This window comes from Stomoxys calcitrans, chromosome 5, assembly GCF_963082655.1.
Source record: "Stomoxys calcitrans chromosome 5, idStoCalc2.1, whole genome shotgun sequence".
NCBI classification, from domain to species: domain Eukaryota; kingdom Metazoa; phylum Arthropoda; class Insecta; order Diptera; family Muscidae; genus Stomoxys; species Stomoxys calcitrans.
In genome coordinates this window covers 44,546,542-44,566,671 of record NC_081556.1, presented here as the reverse complement: position 1 = coordinate 44,566,671, position 20,130 = coordinate 44,546,542, and the positions used below count along the sequence as shown (strand labels likewise).

The following is a 20,130-nucleotide window of genomic DNA, read 5'->3' as shown; positions in this document are numbered from 1 at the left end:
GAGGCTTTTCTTCCCTATGGAAGCAGCTTCAACCAGCGACTTAGACGGTATCTCTGAATCGTGTGCCATATATAGGGAAGCCAGCCAGTAATGAGACTTGTTTATTTCAAGGCTGGCTACTACTAAATCTTCAGTGCTTAGCGATGGAAGAAGAAAAACATTTAGACTTCCCTTTGCAAGAATACAAGCTCTGTGTCTCCCATTCCCCGTACCCTTGAGAAGTTTAAATCCCGGAATTCTTTGACCACGTACCATTCCTCCACACACCCATGGTTCCTGGATAAAAACCACATCAAATCCCCTAACCATCAGGAGGACCTATAGTGCCGCCGAAGGGGCCTTACAATGGGGGAGATTTATCTGTAGGAACCGGACCGTAGTCAGGATTCAGAACTTTCACCACTGTTGTATTAGCCTCGTCTTCTGACTCTACCAGGAGTTCATCCTCACAAGATTCGTTAGAACTTGTTATGATGAGCTTCCGTACGCATCCAGGGGCAGATGAGACAGCAGTGGAACCACTCTTCCTCAGGACACTGGACACTTGTGGTGCGGACGATTTCTCCTTAGATGCTTCACTAGGCCACCATAGCGCAGAGGTTAGCATGTCCGCCTATGACACTGAACGCCTGGGTTCGAATCCTGGCGAGACCATTAGAACATATTTTCAGCCGTGGTTTTCTGCTCCTAATGCTGGCAACATTTATGAGGTACTATGCCATGTAAAACTTCTCTCCAAAGAGGTGTAGCACTGCGGCACGCCGTTCGGACTCGGCTATAAAAAGGAGGCCTCTTATCATTGAATTGGACTGCACTCATTGATATGTGAGAATTTTGTCCCTGTTCCTTAGTGGAATGTTCATGGGCAAAATTTGTTTGTATTTTGCTTCACTAGCTGCTGCTTCAGAAGTACTTCTCCGTCCATCCCCGTTGGCGCACACTTTGAGCCCTCTCCAACCAGATTACTCACCCACACAGGTTTGCCGTTTTGATGCCTTCATCTTCTGTCTCGATTGTAGTAGGGGGATTTTCAGTCTCCTGCAATACGCCAGACTTTCGCGATGGGGTCGATAGTTCCCCAGGAATATCTTCTTTCTTGATAAAATTTTGCGCTGCACCTGGCCAGATCTACCAATCTTTTTTAGCGCACAACGATTCATTTCAATTGAGCATTAATTCCCGAGGGCAATTAGTCTGTATCGGCCTCCGATACCAGCCAGCATCATCACAAACTGTATACTGATAACAGTCACTTGACTATCCTACTCCAATTATTCCTAGGTATGCAGCCCTGTTCTTCTCCCTTCTCCCTGTTCTGTCCCTAGCGACATTAGCAAAGGTTTTTGGACCTATCTTACTATAGTTCGCCCCAGTTCTTTTAAGCATGGGATCCCCTCCAGGTGACTGCAGCCTTTTGGCTGACTGCTGTGCAGTTTCCGAATCCAAACGTGTAGTCTTTAGTGAGAGTCTTAGGATCATGCGCACCAAGCCTCTCAATAAACATGAGAGCGATGCGTCTTCTATTATTCCAAACTCTTAAGGAGCGCATTTGTTTGCCGGAAAAGGCCATTGGCGTAGGAAAATTATAGGCATGCGAAGATGGAATAGGTTCGGCCTTGTCCTTATGACTCGAACCAGTTGTCATCGTCAAAAGCCAGTCATCTGTCGGATAGTGGAGCCGGAGCGGAATGTAGTTTCAGTAGCAGACAACATGCTACGCCCTAATGCCACCACCGCAGCTGTTGGGTCTTTGGAGTCCATTCTAAGCCAACTCCCGGGCTCTAGATCTGCCGTTCCACTGGGAACAGAGGGAGATCATCAACCGCCTAATGGATACCACTATCGTAGTTATCTTTGAGTGACTTAAATTTTTCTTTCAAAAATAATGACCTATTACGAGTTACAGACTTTCAGAATTCTAGCGGAGTGAAATAACAAAACGTCCGCTCCACTCAACGGTTTAAACAGCACCATGTTCTAAAACGGTTGATAACCCGATATGGCTGCCATATAGACCGATCTCCCAATTTGACACACTGAGTCACTGGAGAGCGCTTTTTTGATTTGCCTGCAATTTTAGGGATGGAATTTTTCTATAACTTCTAACAGCCATGACAAGTACGGTGTATTTCGATCGGAGTTTAGACTCCCGTCTTTGAACTGAAACGTAACTGTCGAAAAAGTCAAAATACCGGGACCTAATCCTCGATTCGAAACTGTCTGGAAGAGTGGAGGTTAATTTAAAAAAAAATTTGGATATGAGGGCACAGGTATGGTGAAAGACTATAACCAGGGAGATTAAAAAGGTGCGAGGACTGGCTTGTATTGGAATCACGAGGATTCAGGACTTAGCATATGGCTTCAAAATGAAGTCAGGGACGGGTTTGGGAGTCTACCCCTAGACTCTCCACATCGGCATGTCAGTGACACTGCCGAACAAACGTACACTCTTTCATGCAAAGTTTGAACTACTGAACATAGAGGAGAGGTTAGTCAGTGCGGAGTCAGCGGCGTGGTTTTCCATGACCTTGCCGACCAACACTTTGCTCGGATCAGTAGCTAGTTATCGTCCGCATATACGACCAATTACGTGTTACATTGTTAAGACTTCAGCACAGCCTTCCATCATACCATCAGGTTCACTCTGACAATCCATTCCCGCAAGACAGGGTAACTCTATGGAACTCCTTGAGTAGCGCTGTCGATTTATATGTCTAGAAAGAGCAAGTCGCTCACTAATATCTTCGCTTCGACAAAGTCGCCCATGAGGTCTTCCATGAATGAAACTCCTGTGTGTATTGTGATATCTTGTTTGTCGACCTCTTCCTGGCTTCTTGGGAAATGCATCTCCATCAGTAGTTTCACCGTCTCCTGGTTGCTCTCGGCGTAAGTCCCGAACTCCATTCTTAAAGAGCTTGGCATCCTGAGATCCTTGGAGAGCACTTTGTGCTGTCTAGATGTCTGAATAGTCTCTTCAAATTCTTCATAGAGTTTCGCCCAGGAACAGCTATTCGCTCTCGTCTCGATATTTGTCCCAAACCTCTTTCACCACGATTGGCTGGTCTTACCCTGCAGTATCCGTTTCGAGCGTACCTCTCAGTAACCTTCGTTCTGGCAGTCCTTGACAAGATCCAATGCCGATTTTAGTTACCTTAGTCATAGGCTACCAGGGGACCCCGGTCTCACCATATTTTTCCTAAACTTCTCCCAGTTGGTGTTTGTAGGGTTTTAGTACGTGCTCAATCTGAAAACCAATCCTGTAGTAACCCAAAAAGGAGCACAGCAGGAAAACCTACCCTAGGTTTACCCGAAAAGGAGCTCTGGATGTAGTCGTTTGAGCCTATAATCAAGCCACTACGAGTTATATATGTTATGTCTTAGATCTGTTTTCCTGCTCCGTTTGTAGAACGTTGGGCTATAGTCCCTTGTATGCAAAATTAGGTCAATATTTCGTTTTAAAGGGATTTTTTGACACTTCTTTGCTAAAAGAATTTTTTCAAACATTCAAAATGTCTCTTTGTTAGAAAATTGTGTAAATATTCCGCTTTCATAGTTATTTTTTTTAAATTTTTCTTTAGAATTTTTTTTTTTTTTCAAAATTCTATTGAAAATTTATCCCACTGTGCCAGCCCATTGCACATTTCGTCGTTAGCCAATTTTAGTTCTTCCACAAACTTTCACGCTAGCAGCAGCATCACTATTAGCACATGTTCGCGAACGCTTTTGCCAAAGTTTCTATGGCGAAAAGCTTTCAAATGCATATATGTTTCGGTGAGGATGGCTGAGCAATACGCAAAACAAACATGACCTTGGCGTGAAAACAACAGCTATAGAAAATCGATGGGATGACAAGAGAACGAGAGAGTGAGAGAGTGAGAGAAAGCACAGAAGAGAATAAAATCAACCAAAGGCGCCAACACAACATGGCATGCCGCCCACCCTCTATTTGCAAACAAGAGACTGGGTATGTTGGCAAAAAGTAAAAGTGCATTTGGACTACAAATGAATGTCAAGGTTCCCCCCAAAAGCCAATGAAAGCAGATAGCAAGGCAAGAGGGCCAACCGAACCAAGGTAATAGAAACCAAATCAGTTGTGCAGTTGCAATAGGAGGTAAAGATTTTCTTAAACTAAATAAACAAAAGTTGAAAAATATGAGAATTATTATTGAAGCGCCTAAAAGTATGCTTTAAATTTTATTATTGTGTAACCAAACATCATAATGTGGTTTAAAGGCATTTAATTGTGTAAACGTCTTTTCAAAAATTAAAGAAAAAAACAAGATTTATTGTTTGCCTGAAAATCCATAGCTGTTTAAGAAACATATACGAAACTAAACGAGCGTAGCAGAAAAAATTTTCTTTTATTTTCGCCAACTTTATAAACAGCGACCGAAATTTGTTTACAAACATGTTTTAGAGGCTATTTTGTGCGATTTGTGATGGCGTCTATTTTGATTTTAAATGGTTTTGACCGAGAACAAATGTAAATGTTTGTATGTATCTGTGACTGTGTGTGTGTGTGTGTCTTTTTTTCATTTTTGTTTTTCGAGAAATGTAAAAGAAAAATGATTTTTCACACTTTTGTCATTTTTCTTTCGCCTTTGTGTGTGTTTGTGTTTTTTTTTCATTTGGCAAAAATTTTACCAAAGTTCTCTGTTGTGATGCCATGATGCTAATCCCCCAAATGCATCAACGAGAGCCTTATGATACGTTCATACGCGTTTTGATCATGACCGACTAAAGATCTCTTCGTTTCTCATCCAACGTGAAGACCAATAAAAGAAAATATTTTTTTGTCAAGAGTGTGCTTTCTAAAGTCTAACGTCTTCTTGAAGCGATCAATCGCAAAGAAAAAATCGTAGAAAAAAATCATTTTATACCAAACTACCCCTCATACGGGCTGTGATATAATAAAGTGCAAATAAAAAACCCCAAAATTGTGAAAATTTGATCTCAAAATTTTTTTATAATTCAATAAAAGACCAAAAACCAAAATTACCTACAACATGAATCGACGCTGTTTGCATTGGAGCTATTTGAATTACAAGGAGATACCCATGGACTTGTATTTGTATGAGGATTTGGAAGAGGTCTATCTCAAAGAAAATTATATAGCGGCCATACCCAAATGGTTTTTAAATTTAACCACCTTGAAATTTGTGCATTTGGCCGGCAACAATATCACCACATTACCGGAGGAATTGTATTTGCTGGAGAATTTGGAATTCTTGGATGTCTCCAATAATCAGCTGCAGGAATTGCCACCATCCATTGGTTATATGATCAATTTGTTGCATTTGAATGTGAGCTCAAACCAGTTGACGGATTTGCCCAAAAGTAAGTCAAAAAAAAAAGGATAGACGGACTTTAGACCTTAGGATTTTATTACAAAAACTCTTAGCAACTATTTTCCCACAAAACCTCCAACTGTTGATGTGCCCTATATACATTTTTTTTCTTTGTGAAACTAGTTATTGGATTCTAGCCAGTTTATAAGGAAATCTTCTAAGTTTTTTGAAACAATTTCGAATTTGTTACTCAAGATTTGCTATTTTTATTCGAAAACATTCAAACTATTACCTTTGAGGGGACTAAAAAACCAAGATTTGCCAGTTTCATTCAAACTATTGCCCATAAGGGGCAACAAAATCACAAGTTCAACATGGCGCCATTAGAAAATCTGCTTAAGGAATCTCTTTGTGTTATGGCTTAATGATCTAAAAGGTCATAGAAGACAATTCTAAAAATTCAATTCAAAAATGTTGCAATTAGTCATCTTTACTAAGTTATGCGCCCATATGTATGTTCGTTTGGTGACAAGATAGGCTAGTTGTATTCACCACAAAATCTGGAGGGTCAAGAGTTCAGTTTAAAAGTTAATGACCCCAGGAACTCGAATATGAAGATTTTTTTGGGTAGGAATTTTTTTGGGTAAAATTGAGCTGAATGAAAAAAAATCAAACTACACATACTACTTAAACACGAATATGCAGAAAAAAGTTGTCTGTGTTCATCCAGGTGTTGAAAGGTTTTAGAAATTTGTCTACTTTTAACAAATAACGAGTAAAAGTGACCCAAATTCGGCCAGACCGAATCTTGGGAACCCACCACCATGGATTCTGCTAAAATATGGCAGCTATATCTGGTTATAGACCGAATTGGACCGTACTTGGTGCAGTTCTTGAGATTCATAACACAACAAACATCTAAAAGCGTGCTAAGTTCGGCCGGGCCGAATCTTATATACCCTCCACCATGGATCGCATTTGTCGAGTTCTTTTCTCGGCATCTCTTCTTAGGCAATAAAGGATTAAAGAAACGTTTTGCTCTGCTATTAGAGCGATATCAAGATGTGGTCCGGTTCGGACCACAGTGAAATTATATGTTGGAGACCTGTGTAAAATGTCAGCCAATTCGAACAAGAATTGCGCCCTTTGGGGGCTCAAGAATCAAGAAGTAAAATAGAGAGATCGATTTATATGGGAGTTGTATAGGGCTATAGACCGATTCAGACCATAACAAACACGTATGTTAACGGTCATGCGAGGATCCGCCGTACAAAATTTCAGGCAAATCGGATAATAATTGCGACCTCTAGAGGCTCAAGAAGTCAAAATCCCAGATCGGTTTATATGCCAGCTATATCAGGTTTTGAACCGATTTGAACCTTATTTGACACAGTTGTTGGATGTAGGAATAAAATACGTCATGCAAAATTTCAGCCAAATCAGATAAGAATTGCGCCCTCTAGAGGCTCAAGAAGTCAAGACCCCAGATCGGTTTATATGACAGCTATATTAGATTTTGAACCGATTTGAACCTTATTTGGCACAGTTGTTTAAAGTCATAATAAAATACGTCATGCAAAATTTCATTCCAATCGGATAAGAAGTGCGCCCTCTAGAGGCTCAAAGAGTCAAGACCCAAGATCGATTGATATGGCAGCTATATCAGGTTATGCACCGATTTGAACCTAACTTAGCACAGTTGTTGGAAGTCATATTGAAACACGTTGTGCAAAATTTCATCCCAATCGGATAAGAATTGCGCCCTCTAGAGGCTCAAGAAGTCAAGACCCCAGATCGGTTTATATGACAGCTATATCAGGTTATGAACCTCTTTGAACCATACTTGGCACAGTTATTTGATATCATAACAAAACACGTCGTGCAAAATTTCATTCCAATCGGATAAGAATTGCGTCCTCTAGAGGATCAAAAAGTCAAGAATTGCGCCCTCTAGTGGCTCAAGAAGTCAAGACCACATATCGGTTTATATGGCAGCTATATCAGGTTATGCATCGATTTGAACCTAACTTAGCGCAGTTGTTGGAAATCATAACGAAATACGTCGTGGAAAATTTCATTTTAATCGGATTAGAATTGCGCCCTTTAGAGGCTCAAGACATCAAGACCCAAGATCGGTTTATAAGGCAGCTATATCAAAACATGGACCGATATGGCGCATTAACAATCCTAACCAAAGTATTTAATTTCAAGCGGCTAGCTTTACTCTTTGTAAGTTAGCGTGCTTTCGACGGACGGACGGACATGGCTAGATCGACATAAAATGTCACAACGATCAAGAATACATATACTTTATGGGGTCTCAGACGAATATTTCAAGTAGTTACAAACAGAATGGCGAAATTAGTATGGGGGTATACTATCCTATGGTGGAGGGTATAAAAATACAAATTTTGCCCATGAACATTCCTCTAAGGAACAGGGGCATACTTCTCACATATCAATGAGTGCAGTCCGATTCAAGTTTTAGGCTCAATGACAAGGGGCCTCCTTTTTATAGCCGAGTCCGAACGGCGTGCCGCAGTGCGACACCTCTTTGGAGAGAAGTTTTACATAGCATAATACCTCACAAATGTTGCCAGCATTAGGAGGGGAAAAAAAAGGCGTTCAGCTTCATAGGCGGACATGCTAACCTCTGCGCTATGGTGACCTCATGTTCATAACTGAACACTATATGCAAAATGTCAGCCAAATCGGATAAAAATAGCGGCTGGTAAGAATTCAAAAAGTCAAATCAGGAGATAGGTTTATATGGGAGCTATATCTGGTTATAGACCGAATTAGACCGTACTTGGTGCAATTTTTGAAAGTCATAACAAAATTTCAGACAAATGGGACACAAATTGCGGCTTCCAGAAGCTCAAGAAGTCAAATTGGGAGATCGGTTTATATGGGAGCTATATTAGGTTCTTGACCGATTTGGACCGTACTTGGTACAGTTGTTGAAAGCCTTAACAGAACACTATGTGCAAAATTTCAGCCAAATCGAATGAAAATTGCGGCTTCCAGGGGCTCAAGAAATCAAATCGGGAGATCGGTTTATATGGGAGCTATATCGGGTTATAGACCAATTTGAAACGCACTTCACACAGTTGTTGGAAGTCGTAACAGAACACTGTGCACAAAATTTCAGCCATATTGGATGAAAATTGCAGTTTCCATGGGCTCAGGAAGTCAAATCGGGAGATCGGTTTATATGGGAGCTATATCCAAATCCGAACCGAAACGGCCCATTTGCAATCCCCAGCGACCTACATCAATATGAAGTGTCTGTGCTAAATTTCAAGTGGCTAGCTTTACGCGTTCGTCCGCTATCGTGATTTCGATAGACGGACGGACATGGCTAGTTCAAATCAGAATGACGAGACGATCAAGAATATATAGAGATGGGCGATGGGTAAATACCCAAAATGTATTTACCCGATAAATTGGGTAAATACCCGTAAATACTGTATTTACCCATTTGTACTAATAAGCTGGATATTTATAATTTTGCAGATATCTTGGGTATAAAAACATTTTGCCAACAATTTTTGATGTTTTCGTATTCTTTGTATATAAACCTGATCTTCTGATCTCATAAAATCGAATTTTAGTTATATATAGCCGCTATATAGACCGATCTCCAGACTTAAAGTTCAGAGGCAATAAATTGGTCATTTTGCATCCGATTTCGATGGAATTTGGCTCAGTGAGTTCTGGTAGTGCTGAAAGTGCTCCTTTTATGAGTTCAAATACACTATATCGGGAGACCGGTCTATATGGCAGCTATATCCAAATATGGTCCGATCTGGACGATGTTTGACACAAAGGTGTTGGTTGAGGTCTATCAAAACGCCCTTTTTCAAATTTCATCAAAATAGGATGAAAATGCTCCTTTTATAGGCTCAATACTCTATATCGGGAGATCGGTCTATACGGCAGCTATATACAAATATGGTCCGGTCTGGACGATATTCAACAAAATGATTTAGAGAGGTACCAAAACTCGCTATGCCAAATTTCATCGTAAAATGGATGAAAAATTCTCCTTTTATTGGCTCATTAAACTATATCGGGAGATCGGTCTATATGGCAGCTATATCCAAATCTGAACCAATCTGGGCCATATTTATGAGGGGTGTCGAAGGGCCTAACACAACTCACTGTCCCAAATTTCGGCGACATCGGACAATAAATGCGCCTTTTATGGGCCCAAGAGATTAAATCGAGAGATCGGTCAATATGGCAGCTATATTCAAACCTGAACCGATCTGAGCGAAATTGAAAAATAATATTGAAGAGCCCAACACAACTCAATGTCCCAAATTTCAGCTAAATCGGAAAATAAATGCGCCTTTTATGGGCCCAAAACCTTAAATTGATAGATCGTTCTATATGGCAGCTACATCCAAAATTGGACCGATCTGTGCCATATAGCAGAAAGATGTCGAAGAGCCTAACACAACTCACTGTCCCAAATTTCGGCGACATTGGACAATAAATGCGCCTTTTATGAGCCCAAAATCTTAAATGGAGAGATCGGTCTGTATGGCAGCTATATCCAAATCTGAACCGATCTGAGCGAAATTGAAGAATAATATTGAAGAGCCCAACACAACTCACTGCCTGAAATTTCAGCGACATCGGACAATATATGCGTCTTTTATGGCCCCAAAATCAAAAACCTAGATATCGGTCTATATGGCAGCTATATCCAAATCTAAACCGATCTGTGCCATATAGCAGAAAGATGTCGAAGAGCCTAACACAACTCACTGTCCCAAATTTCGTCAACATCGGACAATAAACGCGCCTTTTATGGGCCCAGGAGATAAAATCGAGAGATCGGTCTATATGGCATCTATATTCAAATCTGAACCGATCTGAGCGAAATTGAAGAAGAATATTGAAGAGCCCAACACAACTCACTGTCCCAAATTTCAGCAAAATCGGACAATAATTGCGCCTTTTATGGGCCCAAAACTTTAAATCGAGAGATCGGTCTAAATGACAGCTATATCCAAATCTAGACCGATCGGGGCCAAATTGAAGAAGGATGTCGTGTGGCCAAACACAACTCACTGTACCAAAATTCAGCAACATCGAATAATAAATGTAGCTTTTCTGGGCCTAAGACCCTAAATTGGCCGATCGATCTATAAGGGGGCTATATCAAAATTTGGTCCGATATAGCTCATCTTCGAACTTAACCTGCTTATGAACAAAAAGAGGATCTATGCAAAGTTTCAGCTCAATATCTCCATTTTTAAAGACTGTATCGCGATTTCAAAAGACAGACGGACGGACATGGCTAGATCGTCCTAAATTTTTACGCTGATCACGAATATACAATATATACTTTATAGGGTCGAAAAGGGATATTTCGATGTGTTGCAAACGGAATGACAAAATGAATATACCCTCATCCTTCGGTGGTGGGTATAAAAAGTTATTTTGTGGGTATTTACCCAATAAACACCCAAGCGTTGGGTATTTACCCGGTAGACACCCATCTCTAAGAATATGTATACTTTATGGGGTCCTTGATCAATATTTCGAGGTGTTACAAACGGAATGACTAGATTAGTATACCCCATCCTATGGTGGTGGGTATAAAAAATCGCTCTAATTTTGTTTTAAAAAAATTGGCATTTTTATACCCTTCACCATAGCGTATGTATTCATTAAGGCATTCCGTTTGTAATACAACGATCGATATCCATTTCCGACCCTACAAACAGTACAAAGTGTATTTCGGATCGTCGTAAAATTCTCAGACGACTTAGCGATGTCCGAGTGTCTGTCCGTAGGTGTGTCCTTCAGTTGCAATCACGCTACATCCTATAAAAATTAAGATAATGAGTTGAAATTTTCCTCAGACTCGTATTTCTTCCATTCGCAAGTTAAGTTCTTGAATGAGCCAAATCGGACTATATATTGATATAGCTGCCATATAGACCGATCTGGCGATTTAGGGTATTAAGCCCATAAAAGCCGCATTTTTTTTTTTGTCCGATTTCACTGAAATTTAAAACAGACATCCGACCCGAATGTGGTGTATATCGGGCCAAATTTTCTTATAGCTGCCCCATCTGTCTATATAGGGTCTTAAATCCATAACAGGCGCACTTAAATGGTGAAAGGTGAAATCTTTATTTGAATTGATAGTACGGTCTATTTAATTTAATGTTTGAAACTTATTGGGTTGCCCAAAAAGTAATTGCGAATTTTTCATATAGTCGGCGTTGACAAATTGTTTTACAGCTTGTGACTCTGTAATTGCATTCTTTCTTCCGTCAGTTATCAGCTGTTACTTTTAGCTTGCTTTAGAAAAAAAGTGTAAAAAAAGTATATTTGATTAAAGTTCATTCTAAGTTTTATTGAAAATGCATTTACTTTCTTTTAAAAAATCCGCAATTACCTTTTGGGCAACCCAATATTTCATACAAATATCGGCCGTGACAGCGCCTTAAATGGTTCATCCGCTTAGTTCAGTTTTTGCATGCTCTTTCCAAAATTCGGCCGGTATTTCACAGCCAATGACCGGTCCTGAACGTGAAATAATATTCTCACCGAAATCGCAGCTCAATAAGTACATTGTTATGTGCGCTGTGTGGCATGTGGCACCGTCTTGGTGAAACCACATGTCATGCAAGTCAAGCTCTTGCATTTTGAGCAAAAAAAGTTGAATATCATCTCACTGTAGCGTTCACCATTCACTGTTACGTTACGATTCGCATTATCGTTGAAGAAGTACGGTCCAATGATGCCACCAGCCCATAAACCGCACCAAACTGTAGCATTTTCTGGATGCATTGGTAACTCTTGCAATGCTTAATCGACAATTCTGCTTATTTACGTATCCATTGAGTCAAAAATGAGATTCGTCGCTGAAGAAGAAGAAGCGTTCGATGAACTTTCTTAACAAAACACCCATTTTGATGATAAAATTCAAATATCTGCAAGCGTTGTTCGTTTGTAAGACGATTCATGGTGAAATTATAGACCAAACGGAAAATGATGGACAGTGAAACAGAACACAAAACGTGCGTGAGCTTTTTAAACCAGTGTTGCCAAAAGGATAATAGCTAAAAAATCGCCCTTTATATATAGATATTAGACTCCTTCTCAATTTTGAGATTATTCCAAAATTAAATTACATTTTAAAGAACTTTGTTGAACATTTGTACTCCCCGATTCGATTCTTTATGCAGCGTGTCGTTAGCTTTGGTCCAAAGGTAGCCAAAACAATTTGGGGCGTCATCAAATTAATTGGCATTTTGGCATTAGCATCAAACCAAGTGGGGCGACATGAGAATTTTCAACAGGTGACTGACTAGTTTTCTATTTCAAATTGTTTCAAATAAATTTAATTTCCTTCTAAATGTAGATAAAAATACCCTACAGATTTTATTAGTTGCCAAATTGGTTCCCCAACCCTCAACAGCTGATTGAGTTGATTGGTGAAATATGAAGGCCATGCTTTTATGTCATGAAATCAAATCGAAATTCTAGAAAAACTCTAAACTAAAATGGACAATCTAAGACAGAAGAGACTACGATGAGATTCAATTCCATAACCATTCGCTAAAACGTTTCTTTTGTTCTCACCCTCTAGCCATTACCTATATGAAACGCTTGGAATCTCTCAATCTATCGAAAAATAATCTAAAACGTGTACCTCTGCATATTTGTGAATGCACTCGCCTCAATGAGCTGAATATCACGGATAACACTGAAATATGGCACATTCCGGAAAGGGTATCCTATATGCCTTCACTGCAAATGCTTTCAGCAGATCGTAAGACTGGACATTTTAAAAATAAAAAATACACTTCATTCAATTGTTCATAATTTTTTTAGGTTGCTCCTTAATTTACCTGCCAGTGGCCTTGGCCAAATTCCTTGACTATCTAAGGATATTCAATAATGCTGCAATTAATCACATACCCATCATATATGAGAAATTCTATCAGAACTATTTTGAGACACCGAACAAAGCGCCACATATGTAAGTACATATAGAAAAAATCAAAAATATATGTTATAATAAATAAAAACGTTCGCAAGTTCACCCAGATCGCAGAAGAAACGGCTCCCTGCAGACTCGCACATGAACATAACAAGTGCTCGATAGTCTCCTCCTCATCTTGGCACCTCCTGCAGAAGCCATTATGCGGTATTTCCATGCGCGCAGCCTTGCGACCTATGACACAGTGTCCGGTTATGACCCCTGTTAAGGTACACATCGACCTTTTATCGAACGCCAGCAACTCCTTCGCCCTCCACGGTCGATGGCAGGTCAGAGCGCCCTAGTGGTCCTGTAATCATCCGCCGAGTCCCATCTCGCCACCAATGCCTATCTGGCCATCTCTTCTACTGTGTTGCGTAGCTCGACAAACGTCACGTAGATAAGAACAGTGGCTGGTTCGCCAAACGCAGACGAACACAGCATTCGTCCCTCAATGAGAACTCATGTCAGCGTTACATCGTGAACCCGGAGCTTATCCAGGGACTCTAAACAATCCGCCATGCATCTCCGCCTAACCATCCTCGACCCCAAGGCATAAATCACATAAATCCTGAATTTTGAGGGCGGTTAATCCCTTACCAGAATTTCTCTTGCGGCTACTATAATGGCACAGACCTCTACCTGAAAGACCGTACACTCCTCCCAGAGACATATTGACATTGAATGCGTCGGAATAGACCCCCAATCCAGTCCCTGACTCCATCTTGGAGCCATTGGTGAAGATCGAGGTCTCATCCTCCACAAACACAGCATTCGCCTTCCATTCATCCTTCCCAGAAAAACGAATCCTGAAAGTTCTTATCTTAGTCGGTACTGGTGCCAGGTAGTCGCAGATCCTTCTCAGTATACCTTCCGCATCCAAAACACCCAGAATCGAAATGTGGCCGCAACCGTCCTGTTTTAGCACGCCGAGCTCCCTCAGCCTAAGCGCGACCTTGGCGACGCAGTTTCGAATATAGACCTCAATGGGCTGCATATTCAGCATCCCCTCCAGGCCTGCCTGCGCTGCGGACCTCAGTGCCCCTATGACCTCGGCACAGGTCAGTCTCTGGACCTACTCGAACTTCCTCGTAAATGCCCTCTTCCTAACGGCCTTCCACCACACTAGTGCTCCATAGGTTAGCACTGGTCTCACGATGGCACTATACATCCATTAAATCATCTTGGGGAGTACCTCAAATTCCTACCGAACATCCTCCTGCAGGATTAAAAAGCGCATAGTGCCTAACGTCTTCTTTTCTCGGTATTCCAGGCAGTTTCGAATCGAGGACTATACCAAGGTATTCCGCCTACTTCGACAGCCGCAGGGTAACCCAGTGCAAAGACGAGAGTATGAACTCCGGTATCTTTTATTTAAGAGTAACGAGCACTAGCTCTGTCTTCTTTGGGTCGATCCTCAACCCATATTTGGTAGCCCATCGCGACAATCTCCTCAGTGACCCTACAATGATATTCCGCCTCCTTCGATAGCCGCAGGGTAACCCCGTCCAAGGACGGGAGTCTGAACTCCGATATCTTTTATTAAAGAGTGAAGAGCACTAGCTCTGTCTTCCTTGGGTTGGTCCTCAGCCCATTTTTGGTAGCTCATCGCGACAATCTTCTCAGTGACCCTACCATGATGTTGCTGATCGTCGACAGAAACCTGCCTCGGACCAGCAGCAGGACGTCGTGCTCGTAAGCGATTATCCTCGTGCAATCCCCAACGAAATCCAACAGGATTTCACCAATCACAAAATTCCGTATAATCGGCGCAAACCGTTCCTCTGGTCAACCGCCTTCTGACCACACTATCTCCCAGGTGGGAGATTATGGGATGAATCCCCGTGCGGTCCAGTGCGGCCCCTATCGATCCTATCTCCACATTATTGAAGGCCCCTCAATATCAAAGAAGACCGTCAAAGTGTACTTCTTCTGTCGGAGAGACGTCTCGATCTCCTGTACCACCTCGTCAAGGGTCGTCTTGTTCTGCGGGGTCCAATCGTATCCACCCTCCTCCATGGATCGCATTTGTCAAATTCTTTGCCCGGTAGCTCTTTATGGACAAACATAGGATAACGAATAAGAATTGCTATGCTATTGGAGCTATATAAGGTTATGAACCGATTCGGGCCACACTTGGATTGGATATTGGAAACCACAGTAGATGCCATTGTTCAAAATTTCAAACAAATCGGATAAGGATTGCACCCTCTAAGGGCTAAAGAAATAAAACCAGGAACAATCTCTCCCGAATTGGTCTCGATGATAGATAATCCAAGACCCTCCTCAGCCTACCTCCTGCATCCACGGCCCGAAGAATGCAGCAGTGGCCGTTTCCCCCTTCTCTCTTCATGCTAAGTTCCGTCAGCCTAGGCGCTACCTTAGCGGCACGGACCTGAATATATACCTCATAAAATTATAAATTCAGCATCTCCTCCAGACCCGCCTACGGTGTGAATCTTAACTCACCCGTGAGTCTCAGTACCTTTCGTAGTTCATTGCTCCGTGTACTCTTCTTCACAGCCTTTCACCACACAGTGCTTCATATGTCAGAACTGGTCTCACAATGGCCGTGTACATCCAGTATACCATATTCGGGGTAACTCCACATCCGAAGGAAGTTCGGCAGGAAGTGGGGAAGGGCGCACAACGCCTTTCGTTACCTATCCTCCGTATTTCTTTCCAGGACAGTTTCGAATCGAGGACTACATATTTCATTTCCCTTGACACTTTTGCAGATGGGACCCATCCAAAGGCGGGAGTGTAAAATCCGATATCTTACATCTCCGAGTGAAGAGCACCAACCCCATCTTTCTTGGGTTACTTTTTTCCTGCCTTGGGGATAAATACCACCATTCGCACCTACCAGCCGATTAAATCGGCCGGACCAGACGGGATCACCCCGGCACTGTCGCATAAATCTCTTGGGGTCACTCTGCCATGGCTGGAACTGATTTTCAGGTGGTCTTCTTTATATAAACAAGTTAGAGCGTGCTAAGTTCGGCCAGCCCGAATCTTATATACCCTCCACCATGAATCACATTTGTCGAGTTCTATGCGCAGTATCTCTTCTTAGGTAAACAAAGAATATTAAATAAGAACTGTTGTGCTATGGGAGCTATATCAAGTTATAGTCCGATTCGGATCATAAATAAATGCTGAACATTGTAGAAGTCATTGTGGAATATTTCAGTTCATTCGGATAAGATTTGCCCCTTGTAGGGGCTCAAGAAGCAAAATCGGAAGATCGGGTTATATGGGAGCTGTATCAAGCTATTGATCGGTTCAGACCATGTTACACACGTACATTGAAGGTCATGAGAGAAGCTGTTGTACAAATTTTCTACCAAATCGGATGAGAATTGCGCCCTCTAGAGGCTCAAGAAGTCTAGATCCCAGATCGGTTTATATGGCAGCTATAACAGGTTAAGTACGGATTTGCTCCATACTTAACACAGTTATTGGAAGTCATAACAAAACACCTCATGCAAAATTTCAGCCTAATCGGATGAGAATTGCGCGCTCTATGGGCTCAAGAAGTCTAGATCCAAGATCGGTTTATATGATAGCTATACCAGATTATGAACCGATTTGAATTATACTTAACATGGTTGTTGGAAGTGACACCAAAACACTACGTGCAAAATTTCAGTCAAATCGGATAAGAATTGCGCCCTCTAGAGGCTCAAGAAGTCAAGACCCAAGATCGGTTTATATGGAAGCTATATAAAAACATGGACCGATTTGAATCATACTTAACGCATTTGTTTAAAGTGATACCATTACACCTCATGCAAAATTTCAGTCAAATCGGATAAGAACTGCGCCCTCTAGAGGCTCAAGAAGTCAAGGCCCAAGATCCGTTTATATGGCAGCTATATCAAAACATGGACCGATTTGGCCCATTTACAATCCCAACCGACCTACACTAACAAAACGTATTTATGCAAAATTTCAAGCGGCTAGCTTTACTACGTTTTTTAATATCTGAAGGGGGAGCGGACTCTCCCCCTTACCCTTATTTTCAGAAACTCCCGATCTTGGAGACGGGTGGTGCGATTGAAGCGAAATTTTGTGTGCTCTCTTATAGTAATCTAAAAACAAAAAATTGGTATCTAAATTTCGGATAGGGTGCCTAGGGGGGACGCCCCACCCCAAAACCTGCCAAATATATGTATAGACCAATCAAGACAATATGAGACTTAAATGAAAGGTATTTTAGAGTAGAATACGAATCTGATACCCAAATGTGGGACCAAGTGTTTGGGGGACCACCCCAAAACACCCCTAAATCAGACATATTTTCCGACCATGGCAATGTGGGACTCAACTGAAAGGTATTTACGAGTAGAATACGAATCTGATATCAAAATGTGCGACCAAGTGTTGGGGGTCCGTCACTCCCTAAAAACAACCCCAAACAGGACTTATTTACTGACCATCGCAATATGGGGCTTAAATAGAAGGTATTTGAGTGAAGAAAATGATATCCAAATGTGGAATCAATTGTTTTGGGCGCCGCCCCTCACCATAAACACCCCCCCTAAAACCAAGGTTCAGCTAGTTAAACATAAAAATTAAAAATAGTTGTAATGATATAAATTTTTAAATTTAAAAAATTATAATTTCCCCTCTTCTTTTCTCTAGTTCTGTTACACACAAGGACTTCTTCTGGGTGGTCGAAAAGGAGACCTTCAAGAAACTGTTGTTGCCCATTGGTACTCGTAAAATATTTCCCGTGGACAAAAAGGATAATGAAGTAACGCTCTACGATGATTGTCTGAAAGCACTGGAGTTTTACAATCGCAATTCGCCATTTTATGAGATTAAAGCCTTAAAATCTTTTCTACCAGAGAAATGTATGGTCGATCATTTGCGTAATGGACCCTTGGCAAGATGTACAGTGTTTAAATGTTCCAATCCTTTATTTACTACCTACTATTTTATGGTAGTTAAGAGGTAAGTAAGCAATAAGAGAGTAAAGGAGACGTTTTTTAACTCTTTCTCTCTCTCCTTCCTGGTCTGTAGAAGAGGCAGCACTTCCCGCCAAATATTCACCTGCTATTTCTGCACACGATACTGCGCCAATGTCTGGCTTAATGACAACAACAAAAAGTACTATTGTGTTGATTGGGAAGTATGTGATGATTGAAGTGATGAGATAAGATGATATCAAAAAAAATTCCTGTCTATCCTTTTTAGCCCTTAACAATGATTTTATAGTTGAACAACTTTGTTTTACAAAATGTTTAAGTTTATTCTTTAAGCACTTAGTTTGTATAAATATAATAATTTAACAAAATTGTTAATAGGTTTGTAACTATTAGTTTAGTAGAATTTATTAAATACAGTCTTTTTTAACTCTTTACAATATGAAAGTCTTAGTTAGCGGGGTATTGTACATCATTTTACGCTGGTTTGTCCCATAAGGTCTTCTTGCACATGTGTATGTTGATCTAATAGGCAATTTGTTGCTTTGGGATAGCTGGTCTGGCAGTCGACACCTTTTTGGCCCATATGCCACGCATCCACATAGGCGGCATCCATATTGTGATGAGGTCTGTAAGGAGAGAAAATGAGAATGCATTGTTGAAGTTGAGCAAATTATAAAATGGCCTCACATAAAAAATGTCAAATGAAATTTTATGCTAAAAACAAAATTGAAAAGAAAATTTTTATAATATCAAAATTTGTATAAAAAATTTTAAAACATAGCAATAGCAATCTGATGAGCCCTCCGGCAAAGGATGAAATCGCAATCATTGCAGCCCGCCTCCATTTAACACACCACATAGGTGAAACGCTTGGAAGGGATTTTGTTGTTTTGCTTTTCTATTTGAAATAAAAGGAAAAACAAGTAAAAAGGCGGTCTATATGGCAGCTATATCCAAATCTGAACTGATCAGGGCCAAATTGAAGAAAGAAGTCGAAGGGCCTAAGACAACTCACTGTCCCAACTTTCAGCAAAATCGTATATTAAATGCGCCTTTTATGGGCCCAAAATCTCAAATCGAGAGATCGGTCTATATGGCAGCTATACCCAAATCTGGGCCGATCTGTGCCATATTGCAGAAGTATATTGAGGGGCCTAACTTAACTCACTGTCCCAAATTTCAGCAAAATCGGATATTAAGTGCGCCTTTTATGGGCCCAAAATCTCAAATCGAGAGATCGGTCTATATGGTAGCTATATCCAAATCTGGACCGATATGGGACAAATTGAAGAAGGATGTCGAAGAGCCTATCACAACTCACTGTGCCAAATTTCAGAAAAATCGGATGGTAAATATGGCTTTTATGGGTCTAAGACCCTAAATCGGCGGATCGGTCTATATGGCAGCTATATCCAAATCTGAAACAATCGGAGCGAAATTGACGAAGGATATCGAAGGGCCTAACACAACTCACTGTCCCAAATTTCAGAAAAATCAGATAACAAATGTGGCTTTTATGGACCTAAGACCCCAAATCGCCGGATCGGTCTATATGGGGGCTATATCAAGATATAGTCCGATATAGCCCTTCTTCGAACTTAACCTGCTTATGGACAAAAAAAGAATCTGTGCAAAATTTCAGCTCAATATCTCTATTTTTAATGACTGTAGCGTAATTTCAACAGACAGACGGACGGACATGGCTAGATCGTCTTCGATTTTTATGCTGATAAAGAATATATATACTTTATAGGGTCGGAAATGAATATTTCGATGTGTTGCTAACGGAATGACAAAATGAATATAACCCCATCTTTCGGTGGTGGGTATAAAAATTAAAAACAGCAAAAGCTATCCGATGAGCCCTACGCCAATGGACGAAATCGCGATCACTGCT

General features: G+C 41.0%; 1 protein-coding gene across 3 annotated transcripts; it reads left to right on the top strand.

Moving 5' to 3' along the window:
• Window positions 1-4,030: 4,030 nt before the first annotated feature.
• On the top strand, window positions 4,031-18,930 carry LOC106096261 (protein lap1). Of its 3 annotated transcripts, none has more exons than XM_013263916.2 (6): window positions 4,031-4,111; window positions 4,982-5,337; window positions 12,907-13,089; window positions 13,152-13,299; window positions 17,947-18,258; window positions 18,328-18,930. In XM_013263916.2, the coding sequence occupies exons 2-6, from the start codon at window positions 5,007-5,009 to the stop codon at window positions 18,449-18,451; spliced, it is 1,098 nt and encodes a 365-aa protein (XP_013119370.1). In that variant the 5' UTR covers window positions 4,031-4,111; window positions 4,982-5,006; the 3' UTR covers window positions 18,452-18,930. The 3 variants fall into 3 exon arrangements, with proteins under 3 accessions (XP_013119370.1, XP_013119369.1, XP_013119368.1); XM_013263915.2 differs by having other exon boundaries at window positions 4,111-4,180; XM_013263914.2 differs by lacking the exon at window positions 4,031-4,111 and adding an exon at window positions 4,113-4,180 and having other exon boundaries at window positions 4,836-5,337; window positions 18,328-18,929.
• Window positions 18,931-20,130: the final 1,200 nt, after the last annotated feature.

Coding starts and splice junctions, on each gene's coding strand:
- LOC106096261 (XM_013263916.2), top strand. CDS start 5,007: ATGAATCGACGCTGTTTGCATTGGAGCTATTTGAATTACAAGGAGATA. Junction 13,090..13,151: donor GCAAATGCTTTCAGCAGATC/GTAAGACTGGAC, acceptor TAATTTTTTTAG/GTTGCTCCTTAATTTACCTG. Junction 18,259..18,327: donor TATTTTATGGTAGTTAAGAG/GTAAGTAAGCAA, acceptor CCTGGTCTGTAG/AAGAGGCAGCACTTCCCGCC.